This window comes from Myxocyprinus asiaticus, chromosome 1 (assembly GCF_019703515.2).
Source record: "Myxocyprinus asiaticus isolate MX2 ecotype Aquarium Trade chromosome 1, UBuf_Myxa_2, whole genome shotgun sequence".
NCBI lineage: Eukaryota > Metazoa > Chordata > Actinopteri > Cypriniformes > Catostomidae > Myxocyprinus > Myxocyprinus asiaticus.
Window position 1 is genome coordinate 17695455 of NC_059344.1, and position 15894 is coordinate 17711348.

At 37.5% G+C, this 15894-nt stretch overlaps 1 protein-coding gene across 9 annotated transcripts in view; it reads left to right on the top strand.

Annotated features, from left to right (window-relative positions):
* Window positions 1-2785: 2785 nt before the first annotated feature.
* Window positions 2786-15894, top strand: part of si:ch73-335l21.1 (insulin receptor substrate 1-B) — a 59104-nt gene continuing 45995 nt past the window's right edge. For all 9 annotated transcript variants that reach the window (XR_007898557.1, XR_007898556.1, XR_007898558.1 and 6 more), the window contains exon 1: window positions 2786-3511. Coding sequence is in view for 5 of the 9 variants with exons in the window: in XM_051711231.1 (XP_051567191.1) it covers window positions 3163-3511 (349 nt within the window). In the remaining 4 variants the exon portion in view is untranslated. The remainder of the gene's footprint in view (window positions 3512-15894) is intronic.

The window sequence follows — 15894 nt, forward strand, 5'->3', positions numbered from 1 at the left end:
GCTGGTAACAGGTTAATAACCAGTTAAAGACCAAAGGGTTTTATCACAGTATTTTCAGAATTAGATCCCTTCCTGTTGCCCAAAAAATTAGGCTTCTCTCTTTTTTGTGGAACATAAGCATGCGCTGTGATTCAGAAGTAAACTGCTAGTTTGAAACCCAATGTTAAAAAAGTGACGTTTAGTCCTAATGCGCAATGTGTGCATGCATGCATTAGAGAGAGATTTAGGCTATTAATTGATTTTAGGTAGCCAAATGAATATTTGAAATATTTTTGGGGATATGTTAATAATACATTTAAAAATGTTACTTTATATAGGCTAATGTATACTATACTTGTTATGATTACTCTCCTGAAAATTCCCCTACATGGGAAAAAATTTAATTGCTTATTCTGGCTTATTTTGGGTGAGGCAAGTCCCTAACTTTGATCTTTTTTTGCATACCAGCTTGCTTATTTCTCTTGTGAGATCTGGTAACACTGCAACTGGTATATCACCCATCCTTTAGCGTAGAGTACTGTCATTTAAAAAAAAACAACAAAAAAATGTTATTGACCTTTCTTTTATTTGTTCTAACCCGTTACCATTTGGAAAGGAGGCAGCGGAATGCCGGAACAGGAATGAAAAAATACAGTTTCCGCTCAGAACAAATCGAAATGAAAAACATTTTGTTTTAAGTCCTTGATGACAAATAAGGTTGAAGTGCTAAAACAAAAAAAGTACTTTCCTTGCACCTTGAATACATGAGAGTGCATTCAACTTAATCATCAATTTAAATTTTAATTTTAATTTTTATTTTATTTATTTTTTTTAGTTTTGAATCAGGAAGTCTTTTTAGAGTTACACCATCTGACCTTCATAAAAATGTCAAAATATCTTCTTCAACATAAACAACAAAATGACCACATGACTTTGATTCGGTGGACAAAAGTTTTTCAAATATTAGTCATATTTTAGAGCACAATTGTTTCACTGCTTACTTTTTAAGAAATATTCATAAAATATTATTCTTCACTACTTGTGCCAGCATTTATTTCTTCAAGTAACTCGGCTTTTAATGAGACTTTGAATCTGTTTTTGTTTTTTCTGTTTCTGGACGGTAATAATATATATATATATATATATATATATATATATATAAAAAATTTTAAACTAGAAAAAATATCAAAATGATTTTGAACTATGTGAAAAACATGTTCTTTATAAAAGAGGTGTATTCAAGCAATTGTTTTTTGTGAATTGCATTTTTTTAATGTACTTTTGAATCATTTAATAGATCTGGACCAAACAATTAAAAAATGAGCGACATGTCATTGACCCATAAATTTCATATAAAATTTGAAGGTTGTTCATGTCCATATCAGTGAAAGAAATTAACTTTTACATTGAGGGGAATTATTTCCCCCCTAGATTTGATTTTCAGGGGCATTTTTGTACCTTTATGAGGGCAATTTTTTTTTTTAACCATTTAAAACAAACTGTGTCACATCCGTTTGTCCAATAGCTACTTCAATTTAATAGATTAATGCAAATTTGTAATATTCTGCATTATTCACCCCTGGAGTCACGAGGTCGAATCCAGGGCGTGTTGAGTGACTCCAGCCAGGTGTCCTAAGCAACCAAATTGGCCCAGTTGCTAGGGAGGGAGAGTCACATGGGGTAACCTCCTCGTGGTCGCTATAATGTGGTTCTCGCTCTCGGTGGGGTGAGTGGTGAGTTGAGCGCGGATGCCGCGGAGAGTAGGGTGAAGCCTCCACACGCGCTAGGTCTCCACGGTAACGCGCTCAATAAGCCACGTGATAAGATGCACAGATTGACGGTCTCAGACGCGGAGGCAACTGAGATTCATCCTCCACCACCTGGATTGAGGCGAGTCACAATGCCACTACAAAGACTTAGAGTGCATTGGGAATTGGGCATTCCACACTGGGGAGAAAAGGGGAGAAAAAAAGAAAAAGAAAAAAAGATTCTGCATTATTACCTCTTACCCTAAGAGTTAAATCAACATTAATTAATATTTGATGCCATTAGGCCTAAAACTAGAGTAGGCCTATAACAGAATATTAATATATATCACTATATCTGATGTAAAAAAAACAAAAGGATTCATCAAGAGGGCATTTTTTGCCCCCGCATTTGTTAATTTCTGGAACATTTATATATATATATATATATATATATATTTTTTTTTTTTTTTTTTTGCAGGCATTTTTGCCCTGAGCCCTCAAATTCCTGACCCTGCTCCATGTCGTTTGTCCTATAGCTGCAATGGACAAAATAGTCCAGCAGATGTCGCTAATAAATAATCAATTTGAATACAATTTAAAAAAAGAAGAAAAAAAAAATATATATATATATCCTTATAACTTCTATAACGGGTTATCTTTTCCCTTCCTGATGATTGCTTTATTTTGATAATTAATTTATAACGCATAGGCTAACTACATGATAGATTTATGTGTACTGTATAACCAAACCTCCCAGATAAACAAGAAAATGTTATGGTTTCTGAATAACCTGCAACATACACCAGTGTACCGTCTCTCTCTCTCTCTCTCTCTCTCTCTCTTTAACAAAATATTTTAGTCATTGCTCCACTGTCATTCCTATTGTCTGCTATGAATAAAAAAATTAAAAAAAAATTAAAAAAAAATTTCTGCTGTTCATGTAAAGTGTTTAAGGCAGCGTTGAGACAGTTACAGCCCAGAAGCGCATGAAATCCGATTCTGGCCCGCAACCTCGTGCTCTCACATGCGTAAACGACAGAGGACCGATGAGTGACAGAGAGCTTCACAGTAGCAGTGTGCGCTGCACTGGAGAGGAGGGGTGACCGGGAGCTGTCTACTGTACGCTACAGTAATGAGATTATTCAACTCCTAAAGCTTCGTATATATAGTAGTCGCTGCGTTATTTCTCTCACACCTCACCGCATGCGCCCGCGTGCTCGCCCCTTCAGCTCGACCCCCGCCAGGAAAAGCGCCCCTTTTAATGACATTATTTTTTTGGAAAGAAACTGCTCATTGGAACCTCCGTCACTCTTTGCGCACATGACTTTTCTGATGGAAGAGAGAACGACGGAGGTTACATTTGTTGCTGTTTGCTACTTTGGGGGCTCAAAAACTTTTACTCCCCGTGGCTGAGCGAAACACACCCCGCCGAACCATGGAGAACCAAACCGAATCGCAGAGCAGCACCGAGGACGTCCGTAAGAGCGGCTATCTGCGCAAGCAGAAATCAATGCACCGGCGGTACTTCGTGTTACGGACGGCCTCGGAGCGCGGCCCGGCTCGACTGGAATACTACGAAAGTGAGAAGAAATTTCGAGGTAAAACGCCCGTGCCCAAAAAGGCATTGGCGCTGGAGACGTGCTTCAACATCAACAAACGAGCCGACTCCAAGAATAAACACATGATCGTGCTTTACACACGGGCTGAGAGCTTCGTCGTGGCGGCGGAGAATGAGACGGACCAGGAGGAATGGTACCAAGCCATGGTGGAACTTCAATGCAAGAGTAAGTCTGGAAAAAACGGCATCAACAGAGATATTGCACGTCTGCAACAGAATGGCGAAATGAGGTGTTAACCTATCATTTTATTACACAAGCTGCAGCTTTCTGCATCTTGCATGCAATTTCCACCCAATCTGAGTAGATAAGAAATAAATGTGTGGTCGTGGAGCAGGCGCCACGTAATTTGATCTGGCATAACAATGCAGATCAGAGCACATGGGCACATCCAGAGGCACTAACCAATAGTATTTAGGGTGTAGAGATGCTGGTGTTCTTTAAACAGCACAATGTTGTTATCCTTTCCAGCAAAGTAGATGGCCCACCAAGTTGGGCAGAGGGGCCCCCTATTTGCTTTGGTGTTGAAGAACCGAAAGACTGTTACTGAAGTTCAAGTTTCTCCTTATCCACACTGCCACCTCTGTAGCGCGTGTTATCATGCATTCTCACTTGAGCACAAACTCGTGCAAACAGTTCAGATGCACCTAGAGCTCTTTGTTTTTTTTTTTTTTTTTTTTTTTTGCAAGTCAAGTTTCATGTGGTAGCATCTAGCTTATATTAGGCTAACGGGTTTGATTCAAGTCAAAAATACAACACACTGTAAACCCTAATGTTGTCATTACTAGAAAAAGCAAGTTGTCTTCATTAAACATTACTTGAAATGTCAAGTTTTGGGCTCGTAACTCAAGTCCATTGAACTTATTTTTTCTTTAAAACAAAAATACATACACTTAAGATTTTATGTGTGAACAACTCAAACTATTGAGCAGAAAATTGAGGCTATGGGGGAAACCCACAATGCCTTGCGCTTGAATTATTCAATTGTGTTTCCTTAGTAAAAGGTATCATGATGAAATGTAAATAGTTGTTATTAAGAATTCACGGAGGTTTTTAGCTCTTTTGTAGTATTACTTATGTTGTTTTGTTGCAAATAGTTGTTTTGTGTGATGACACCATTAAGGTGATCAGTGTCCCCTTTAGTCAAGTTGGACCCTGTTGACTCTTATCTCTGTTCTCCTTGTGCATGTGCAACCGAAGCACTGGTATCTATGCATTTCTGTGGAGAAATAAGAGTATTTAATGATTGACCTAGAATCAATTATAATCTTTCTTATTTAAGATGTGTTAATGTATGGCCTAAAGTTGAGTCCATTCAATTCTAATTATTAAGTTGAAACAACAACATTTAAATAGCAAATCTGAGTTAAGTCTACTTGTATCTAGTTACCTTAACTTAGATACATAAGTTCATTCTATATGAACAAACACCAAGTTAAGTAAACTTAATTCACAAGTTTTGGAGATGCCATTATTACTGAGTTCAATTGAGGGAACAAGTTTACTCAATCAGTTGAGTAGAGTCAACAATTAGGGTTTTCAGTGCATTAGGTTACTCCAACAACACAAATAGGATAGTCTATAGCTTGTTTGTTTGAGTAAGATGAACATTTGTTGGAGTAGGCTAGGATAGTCTATAGCTTGTTTGTTTGAGTAAGATGAACATTTGTTGGAGTAGGCTAGGATAGTCTATAGCTTGTTTGTTTGAGTAAGATGGACATTTGTTTGAGTAGGCTAGGATAGTCTATAGCTTGTTTGTTTGAGTAAGATGAACATTTGTTGGAGTAGGCAAGGATAGTCTATAGCTTGTTTATTTGAGTAAGATGGACATTTGTTTGAGTAGGCTAGGATAGTCTATAGCTTGTTTGTTTGAGTAAGATGGACATTTGTTTGAGTAGGCTAGGATAGTCTATAGCTTGTTTGTTCGCGTAAGATGAACATTTGTTTGAGTAGGCTAGGATAGTCTATAGCTTGTTTGTTTGAGTAAGATGGACATTTGTTTGAGTAGGCTAGGATAGTCTATAGCTTGTTTGTTTGAGTAAGATGGACATTTGTTTGAGTAGGCTAGGATAGTCTATAGCTTGTTTGTTCGCGTAAGATGAACATTTGTTGGAGTAGGCTAGGATAGTCTATAGCTTGTTTGTTTGAGTAAGATGAACATTTGTTGGAGTAGGCTAGGATAGTTTATAGCTTGTTTGTTTGAGTAAGATGGACATTTGTTTGAGTAGGCAAGGATAGTCTATAGCTTGTTTGTTTGAGTAAGATGAACATTTGTTGGAGTAGGCAAGGATAGTCTATAGCTTGTTTGTTTGAGTAAGATGGACATTTGTTTGAGTAGGCAAGGATAGTTTATAGCTTGTTTGTTTGAGTAAGATGGACATTTGTTTGAGTAGGCAAGGATAGTTTATAGCTTGTTTGTTTGAGTAAGATGGACATTTGTTGGAGTAGGCAAGGATAGTTTATAGCTTGTTTGTTTGAGTAAGATGGACATTTGTTTGAGTAGGCAAGGATAGTCTATAGCTTGTTTGTTTGAGTAAGATGGACATTTGTTTGAGTAGGCAAGGATAGTCTATAGCTTGTTTGTTTGAGTAAGATGAACATTTGTTGGAGTAGGCAAGGATAGTCTATAGCTTGTTTGTTCGAGTAAGATGGACATTTGATTGAGTAGGCTAGGATAGTCTATAGCTTGTTTGTTTGAGTAAGATGAACATTTGTTTGAGTAGGCAAGGATAGTCTATAGCTTGTTTGTTTGAGTAAGATGAACATTTGTTGGAGTAGGCTAGGATAGTCTATAGCTTGTTTGTTTGAGTAAGATGGACATTTGTTGGAGTAGGCTAGGATAGTCTATAGCTTGTTTGTTTGAGTAAGATGGACATTTGTTGGAGTAGGCTAGGATAGTCTATAGCTTGTTTGTTTGAGTAAGATGAACATTTGTTGGAGTAGGCTAGGATAGTCTATAGCTTGTTTGTTTGAGTAAGATGGACATTTGTTGGAGTAGGCTAGGATAGTCTATAGCTTGTTTGTTTGAGTAAGATGGACATTTGTTTGAGTAGGCTAGGATAGTCTATAGCTTGTTTGTTTGAGTAAGATGAACATTTGTTTGAGTAGGCTAGGATAGTCTATAGCTTGTTTGTTTGAGTAAGATGGACATTTGTTTGAGTAGGCAAGGATAGTTTATAGCTTGTTTGTTTGAGTAAGATGGACATTTGTTTGAGTAGGCTAGGATAGTCTATAGCTACTGATTATTGTTTGGGTGTACCCACACTGTAAAAAGTGGAAACAAGCAATTGTTATCCTTAAGGTGCTTTTTATACCTGACCTAACCCTTAAAATGAGTTTTGCTGGTGTAACCTAGTATGTAGTCTAGTTGATTCAGCTAATAATACTTTTGTCTGAAATCTAGCCAGTTAATTTAGATGTTACCACATGAAACAAATTTTTAGGTTACCTGACAAAGCATTTTACAGCGTACATCACGTGCTGCCAACAGACACGGTAAAAAGTGAAAATATGCAGTTGTTATTTTAAAGACATGTTTCTACCTGATCTAATGACTTTTATTGATTTAATGTTGTCAGGTTGATACATTGATATTAAATGCCATTTTAATATAAATATAATATTTAAATAAATCCAGTTAGTTGAGATGTTACCACATTTTTAGGTTAGCTACACTGTAAAAAAAATAACAAAAAATAAAAATATTTGTGCAGGTAAGCTAAAACTGTCCCTCATGTGTTAACATTTAAATGAACTGGTTTTGCTTATTTTTGTTTATATCAACCCGACAAATTAGGTTACACCAACAGAAGTAGGCTAATGTTTTTGGCTTAGATCAACTAAACAGATCTTTGAGGTAACAATTTTCAGTGGAATGTTTTTTTTTTTTTACAGTGATAAGTTTGCAAAGGCATTTTTAGACACTAAAAGAGAACTCTTACAACATAAAAAAAAACATTTCTTTTTTCTTTTTGAAGATATAGATGATATCCATTTTATGCTTGCAGCATTTCGGTCTTGTTCTGCATTCATGTCACCTCTTCAGAATAGCTAAGGTAATTAAGTAATCTCCTTTAATGCGTCTAAAAGCTGTGAATTAAATCACACAGACAATTACCTTCAAAATTATTATTTTAGAAAATATTGAATATTACATAACCTCTCAGAATAGACTGGACTGAAGAAGGCATGTAGCCTACCTACACTATAGAGTAAACATATGAAAAGGGCAGTGACTGTGATTCCCACAGTAATTAAACATGCCTGCATGTTCCTTGGCTTCAGTAGATACCACTAACCAACCCAACATGTGATGCAACCTTTGCAAACCAATATCAAGAGTCCAAGGTGCCATTACTTAGCCAGCGTTATATAATGAGGCCATAACGAAAGCACAACCATATGCTATGCAATGTGTACTGTAATACTGTATGTCTCTGGAAACGTTTTTTTTTTTTGCCTTCAGAAAAATGTTGCACAGATTATGAAAATATTATTTTGCAAATCCTACAGTGTTGAATATATTTTATTTAGCCTATACGGAACATTATGCAGATGCTTGTTCAGTTTACATAGGAGAAAGAGTGGGTGTGTTTGGAAGGGGAATGAGGGGGTTTGCGGTGGTGGGCAAAGGAGATGACACCTTAACAAGATCAGGCTAGAGATTACCCTCCAGTTGTCATCCATAAACCCGCTACATGAATAACAAGCTAAACAAACCAACAGTTTACTGGTCGGCTGGTTAAACATTGTGACATCTGTCTTGCCCCCATAGTTATCTTGTTGCTTTCTGCTGAGATTGAACTGTTGATGGGAAAGACAACTGTGGGATGACCTGCGGGCATGTGGTCAATGCTCACTTTTACACACCTTAATTAGTTTACACCATGTCCATGTTCTTTGCAGACTTTAGGCTTGATGATTGAGAAGATGTACAACAGTTATCTGCCCCCTGCTGTTCAAATTACGTTGGGAGATTAAATTTCATTTGGCGTGTTTGCTTTGATTAATTCATTCAGCGTTCATTCAGTCTTGGGTTCAGCCTATTCATTTCAAGAGTTTGTTTCATTCATTAATTTGTTCATATACTTACATACATTATTAGGCATTAGGTTTTTGGATTATTAAACTAAAACAGTCTTGTAAGAATCCATTGGAGGATCGTGCTTTGAAATTTACATACAACTAAGATTTAGCAGGTAATCATGACCTTGGGTTTATTTGATGAGCAGACACATTTGCTCCCTGAACAAGCAGGGTAAAAACTATTGCATTGTGGTAGGGGAGTTAAGTGATGCAAATAGTTGAATATTTTCCCTTTGACAAGGGTTTTGGACTTCAAACTGCCTATTTCGTCAGTATATTCCAGTCTGACCACATACTGAACATAGAGACCACAGTCATTGAACCCATTAACTGTGGAAAAGCTTTGAAAACAATATATACAAAAATGCTGAACAATTTAGGCTAGTTCAGGGGCTAAACTTGAAACATGCATTGAAGCACAAGGGATAATAGAATGCTGTGATTGAACAATCACCATCAAGTATTCGTGAAAGCCACATAATATATATACCTTAGTATATAGTTGCATATATTTTATACCTGCATTAGAGGGCTGGTGTCATGTGGATTTCTAGCACCAAATCCAATTGAACAAAATCCAAGCAAGCTTGCCTCTTTGAGCAGACATTCCATGTTGGGTATTTGCACAGCTGCAAACAGTGAGGAGAAATGAGGTTTGGGGAACTGTGTTTCTCACCATTGGCAGAGCTAAACAGACATGGGCAGCATTTTCTTGTAATACTGTAACGATGCTGGCAATGACAGGCAGACGATGACGATGAAGTGAAGAACCCAGGTGCAGTTTATTTACATGAAGCGTGAAATCCAAAAACGTGACTACAAAACATAAACATAAACATAAACATAAACATGGACTTGACTTGACTTGACTTGACTTGACTTGACTTGACTTCCAAACAATATTACATAAACACAATACCTGACCATGGACAATGGCAAACCTGAGGCTTAAATATATGGACAAGGGAGAAACATGACAATGATAACCAATGACAAGACAGAACTGATAACAAGGTAACAAGACAATAAACCAATGAAAGCAAGACACATGAACATGGAGGGAAACATGAAATCACATGACCAGGGGACCACATGACATGAAACGGGGAATCGCATGACATGGCAGGGAAACAGGAAATAACATGACATGGAACTAAACTTCCAAAATAAAAGACATTAACACAAAACATGAACAAAAACACATAAAACCATAACAAATACTAATATACCCTGTTGTGCTTTTTATTTTTCTTCTTTTTTTACATGACTATAGAGGGATGTCTGGTATTATTTTAACATCATATGGGATTTTTACTTTAAACAATGAAAGGTAATTTATTAAATTAAAGTAAATAATTTGTAAAGTCAATTACATTAAAGCCTATTCTGAGTTTTCATAAACCAAAATGTTTTAATGGGGGGAAAAATCACCTTTGTGAGATGATAGCTCAGTTTTATTACTTTACAAAGCACCACCACATTGGTGCTGCTGTCTCAAGGAGAATGATGTGTATGTGTTTGTTTGTACAGTATGTGTCTGTGATGCTGGTCTGGCTCATGGCTGATGCTCAAAGGTTAAACTTCCAAAAGCCTCACTCATCTCCTTAATGTGCTGGTAATTATTGTCTCTGTGAGATCTTGGACAGACACACACACACAGACACGACACACACATACAAACACTTGGCCAACGGCACTGAGTGCTTGTTCTATTTTAACTGCTAAATTTAATGTAATGAAGCGGATCACTGAAGGCTTGTGTCTGCTGTACGGCTGCTTACTATAGTTTAACCCTCATGTACCCTGTGTTACAACTTAATCTTGTCCTTAAACACAGTGTAAACATGGCTAGATCCTGAAATGTAACCCGTTGATCTCCTCCAAACAGTGACAAAAATATCCAGTAGGCTCTTCAGTGGACTGTTTATAAAGCGCACCTCAGGACTAGCTGAGCAAAAGCTCTCGGGGGTAAGACTGTCTAGTGGGTTTATTACAAGTAACAAACATGATAATAAAGAATATTTATAATTAGTGGTGCATGCTAAGGCAAGTGTCACTATTACCAGAGGCGCAGAAACCATATATGCAAGGTATGCAATGCATAGGGGCGCCATGTAAAGGGGGTCGCCAGCTGCTCACTAAAGGTGGTGCAATCGGCCTCCTCGACCCCTCCAACACCCCCCCCCCCCCCAACGCTTATAATGGATGACACTCCCCTCCCCATGCCCCTCAACACTTATAATGGATGACACACCCCTCCCCTCGCTTGACAGATACAAGGGGCACAAAATTTAGTTTTGCATACCCGCTCGGAAATGTGTAGTTGTGCCCCTGACTATAACTGTTGGGGTTAGGTATGTGAACAAACCCCTAACTCTCGATTCGCCCAGTGGACGATAAAATGAGCGAAAAAATAAATAGGATTGCATTAAATGAGGGATCTGAACCTTATCTTGGGGCCAAAGTATCATAAGATGCTTTTCCACAAAATGGCCGTTGCAGAACCGTGCAGTTTGATACTGATCCGAGCTATGGTTACAGTTTCTTTTTCCACTCAGGTGCTGCAAAAACAGGATTAGAATGGACTGACTGAGCAAGTGAACAATCGTGAGTCGCCACGTACTAAAGATGTTCCACCAGCATGGTTGAGTATGGTTTGCTAAGCGTGCTGAGAAATCTGGGTTGGAAACGGTTTACGATCGTACTGTACAGAACCGTGCTCAAGTGGAATTGCTACTGGAACTGTTACTAACTACGTTCTGAACCATTCAGCCTGATGGTGGAAAAGCGCTTGTTGAGACTTGGGGGTGGGCTCTTTTGGTTTGGATCAGTAAGCAACCACCCACAGCATACTAGCTACCACCAAGACCTCCCTAGCAACCACCATGCAACACCCTAGCAATGCACAACATTCAGAACACCTCAGCAACCACATAGCCACACCTTGGCAACTACCCAAAACACCCTACTGTCATGTTGGCGAGTTTTGCACATGCAAACACCACTCTGATTTTCTCCAGAAAATGTAAACATAGTTATATATAATTTATAATATTTATTTCATTAAAATCAATTTTGACATATTGTATTATTATTGCTCGTATTTTCTAGGAAAATCCTGTGCTAATCACAATAGTAGAAAAAGAACCGATTAACCTAGTTATGGTGAGTCAGTTTTGAGCAAACTGTGGCAGTCAGTCATGCTGATTCATGGTAAATACTTCCAATCAGTGATACATAAACTGAACAAAAAGATAGTGCTGAAAGCAAATTAGCTTAGAGATTTAGCCAGATTTTGGCCTGAATTTCCCACATTATACACACCCTCATGTACATACACACACAATTTGTGCCAAAACTGACTTAATTTTATTGTTTCCTGATTTAATTTGGAGTGTCATGAGAAGCACTTCTATTGTCTTTTTTTGTGGTTGATCTCTGAGGGCTGTGAGTCAGAGAAAGGTTGGTGGGTTCTTTTTTCATGAACAGAGAGCTATTTATTGAATATTGTATACTAGAATGAGCCCAAAGAGAAAGGATTGATGTAAAAAAAAAAAAAAGTGTAGTATGGATTGCCTCTTAAACCAAGAAGAGTATTGGAAAGGACTGCAGTGCTCATGGCTTAACCAACAAAGCAGTGCTTTCTTATAATCTGTTATGAGTAAAAAAGTGTTTGTAGAATTTTTAACACAAAATGAGCATACCCCTAAATAGTTAAGAGTTTACAGTGAATCAAAGAGGAGAATGGCTCCATAAAATATACAGTTGTGTTTTGTCATAAAAAGCAATGTAAGCTACAACCTCGACATCCCTGCCTGAGGGAAAATTGTGCAAGACTTTGTTTTTGGAGAGAATGGCACCTGAAGGGATAGTTCACCTCAAAATTATAATTCTCTTATTATTTACTCCCCCTGATTTCGTCTCAAACTCATATGACTTTCTTCTATGGAACAAAACAAATATATACTTTTTAAGGATGTAGGCTATGAAACGTTTATGTTCATATGTAAGTCATTAGGGTTCAAAACGATTAAGCTCCAAAAGGACATAAAGGCAGTTTAAAAGTAATCCATATGAATCCATGTCTTCTGAAGAGATATGATCTCTTTGGGTGAGAAATACACCAAAATGTAAGTCCATATTCACTATAAATCTTGAAATCCAGCCTGACTGGAACACAGTGCAGGCTTCAAGACAGATGTCAAGATTTTGAGTAAATAAGGACTTAAACTTGGTTTGCTTCGCACCCGTATTGCTTTAGAAGAGATGGATGAAACCACTTGAGTCATTTTGATTCTGCCTTTATGTCCCTTTTGGAGATTGAACATTTTGGACCCCATTGACTTAAACACATCATACATACATCCTTCAAAATATTGGATCTTGCGAGAGAAAATCACGTGAGTTTGAGATGGAATTAGGGTAAGCAAATGATAAGAGAGTGATCATATTTTGGTGAACTATCCTTTAAAGGGATAAAATCTGAAATCTGCATGTGTGTGAGTTTGTCAGTGTGCACATTGGTCAGTGTCTGTAGTGTGTGGACAGTGTGGATAGCAACTCTTCCTCTCGCTTTTTACATATTTCATCTCTCCAGCTGTGGTTTGGCAAAGTGAGAACAAATACATTTCAGTGTGGCACTGAAACTGAAAACCAAAGGATTGAATCTGGAAACTTTATAGATAATGCTGACCAGCAAAGGGTTGATCCGGTTTAACCATGCCAGCATTTGTGTGTTTTTGTGTGTGTCTGTGAGAGTGTGCTGTGCTAACAGACAGCACATGTGTGAAAGGTACTCTATTAGAGATGTTTGTGTGTTTGTGTGTGTAGGGGACACGTGCATTTACGTATATGTGTGTTATTCTCCTGTTTGCGAAGGAAAGATGTTGTAGGGGGAGACTTGAGACAGACAGGGACACTTGCCTGCAAGTGGGTTTCATACGCACACATGCAGCTGTTTTTGCCACTCACTTTTACGTTCTGCTTTTCTTTTAACACTAGGACAAAGAAAGGTCAGGACTGGACTTTTCAGAGCACTGTGTGATCTCTACAAGTAAGCTAATAAAATAATTTCAACTCAGATTTTCAACTCAAATCAATGTTTCATGAGAATTACACCTTCAAACATTACACTGCAAAAAGTATTGTAAAAGGATGCATAAAAAGCAGTTTGATGTTCATTAATTTCAAAATAATCACCAACAGAACTTACAAACTGGTGGTGGATTTCAGCTGTTCAGCAATTTCTTTCTTCCCTCAGTTACATAATTTTAATGCAACTCAATCTTTAATGTCCATGTATTTATTTATTTGGTTAGTAGCTGTGTAATAAGCGGGATATTGTACAGTCAGCTGGTTGTTATCGCAAAAAAACCCTGGACAGGGTGGTCATTGCCCCGATGCAATGCATCAAACAAACATATTTGGTTTCATTAATTGAACTTGTCACAATAATTTTGATAATTTCACCTTAATTTCAACTCCGTTTTATTCGTCATTAGATAAATTTAAAGTGACTGAAAGCTGTAAATTTGGCACCACTTTAAATGCAATTAAACTAACTTTTACAGTGTAGTTTTTCCTTACTACTTAGTACTTGTCAAGTTTATACATACAAACATATTTTCCAGTATTTGTATATACCACATTATTACAACTGCAAACATGAGGAATCACCCTCTCAAAAATCACAGTAAAATTGCCTTATATATAAACCACATTTTATATCACACCATTCTGAGAATTACACCTTCAAACATTACACTGTAAAAAGTGGTATCCTGTAATAGTTACCTTTAAGAACTATTTCTACCTGATCTAACCCTTTCAATTTTGTTGGTGTACCTAATGTATTCATGTTGATTCAGTGGTGTTAAATAGTATTTTTGACGTGAATCAAAACCGTAATTTAGATGTTACCACATGAAGCAATTTTTTTTTCAGTGTAGGTCCGTAATACACCATCTTAAACTCACAGTCAAATTTTTTCACCTACAATTTTGTGGATATACAATATATATATTTGTGTTAGAGTTCTTCAAATATGTTCTCAGCATTTTTTTCTTTATTCATTTTGAGTCAACATGTATTTATTTATGCATTTTTTATTGATTATGCAGTGTCTGACAACGCTTATGTAACTGTGCCTGTTCCCCACTAGCCCCCTCTAACCCTCCCACCCCATCCCTCTGCTGGTGTAAGGTAACACACACATGCTGTCCTCCTCCTTCAAAATGCTAAATCTGAGCATGATGGCCGACATCTTCTTAAGCTGCAATGCTCAGATCGACCCACTCCATTAAACACATTAAATGTAGTTTATGGTTCAGAATAAATGAAGTGTGACTAATTTACTATGATATTAGAATATGCTGAGTGATGGTTAACCAGACACAAAACCGTAAGCAGAAAATTATTTTATTGCTTTGAAGTTACCCTTCATGGTTAAGCCATGTACTGTCACTGCTGACCTTGCCAAACATTACTGCATTGTTATTTGTGACCTACTTTCTTAGCATTTGGGGTTTGGATTCTTAACAATTATCGTTGTTACAGAGTCTTTTGGGCCTGTTTGTCAGTATCAGGACAGCTGAGAGTAGATCGATAATGTTCAGTAAGCAAGCAGATCAAAAAAGTTCTTACAGCCCCAATAAACAGACGATAACAGTGTCTGTGTGTTTGTATGTGTCTGTGTGGTTGCATCTGTGCCAGTTGTGGAAAACGCAGTGTGTGTGTGTGTGCGCGTGCAAGAGAAATACCACCATGGCAGGGGAGACAGACCAGGGCAAGGGCTAATCGCATACTTAATCTGATCTCGAGCTAAGGTAGATTACCGTGTCATGCAGACTCGGTGGAAAACCAAGAGCACCACAATTAGATTTAATTAAAAAAGAACATTTGGTTTGCTTTTCTGTGTATTAGGGGAAGGGTGTGAGTGTGTTTGAGTTATTGTGTGTTTAATCAGGTTTGCAGGTGCTCTGAATCTGTAGGTATATTTTATTAGTGTGTAGAACTAAGCATCGTCATTTTTACAATAAATTTAACAAAAGTGAATTTTATGTGGCACATTGAAAGTAGCAGCTATTTGCTTTCTCCCTGCTCTTAACGTGTTTGTCATAGTCTCATAAAAGCTTTAGTAAAATGTTGATTTATGCATGACTCTGCATGCTGCCATGTTTTTAGAGACGTCATGCTAGTGTTCACTTTGGCCCTCATAATCGTTGATGTGCTGTGAAATGCTGTTCTCATGAGATCAACCGGCAGTTGCTTTTGAGAGTGACATGTGCATCGTCACCTATTCCTGCTAGAGCTGGTTAAAAATATCGATTTTCTGATGCATTGCGATCTCGATACCATTTGAACAATCTCAATACCGATTCTTAAATCCCAAGATCAATCTTTACTCTATGCGTAATCCTCAATAATGCAAGTAAATCACTCACATATGCAACCAGGGACTAAAAGCA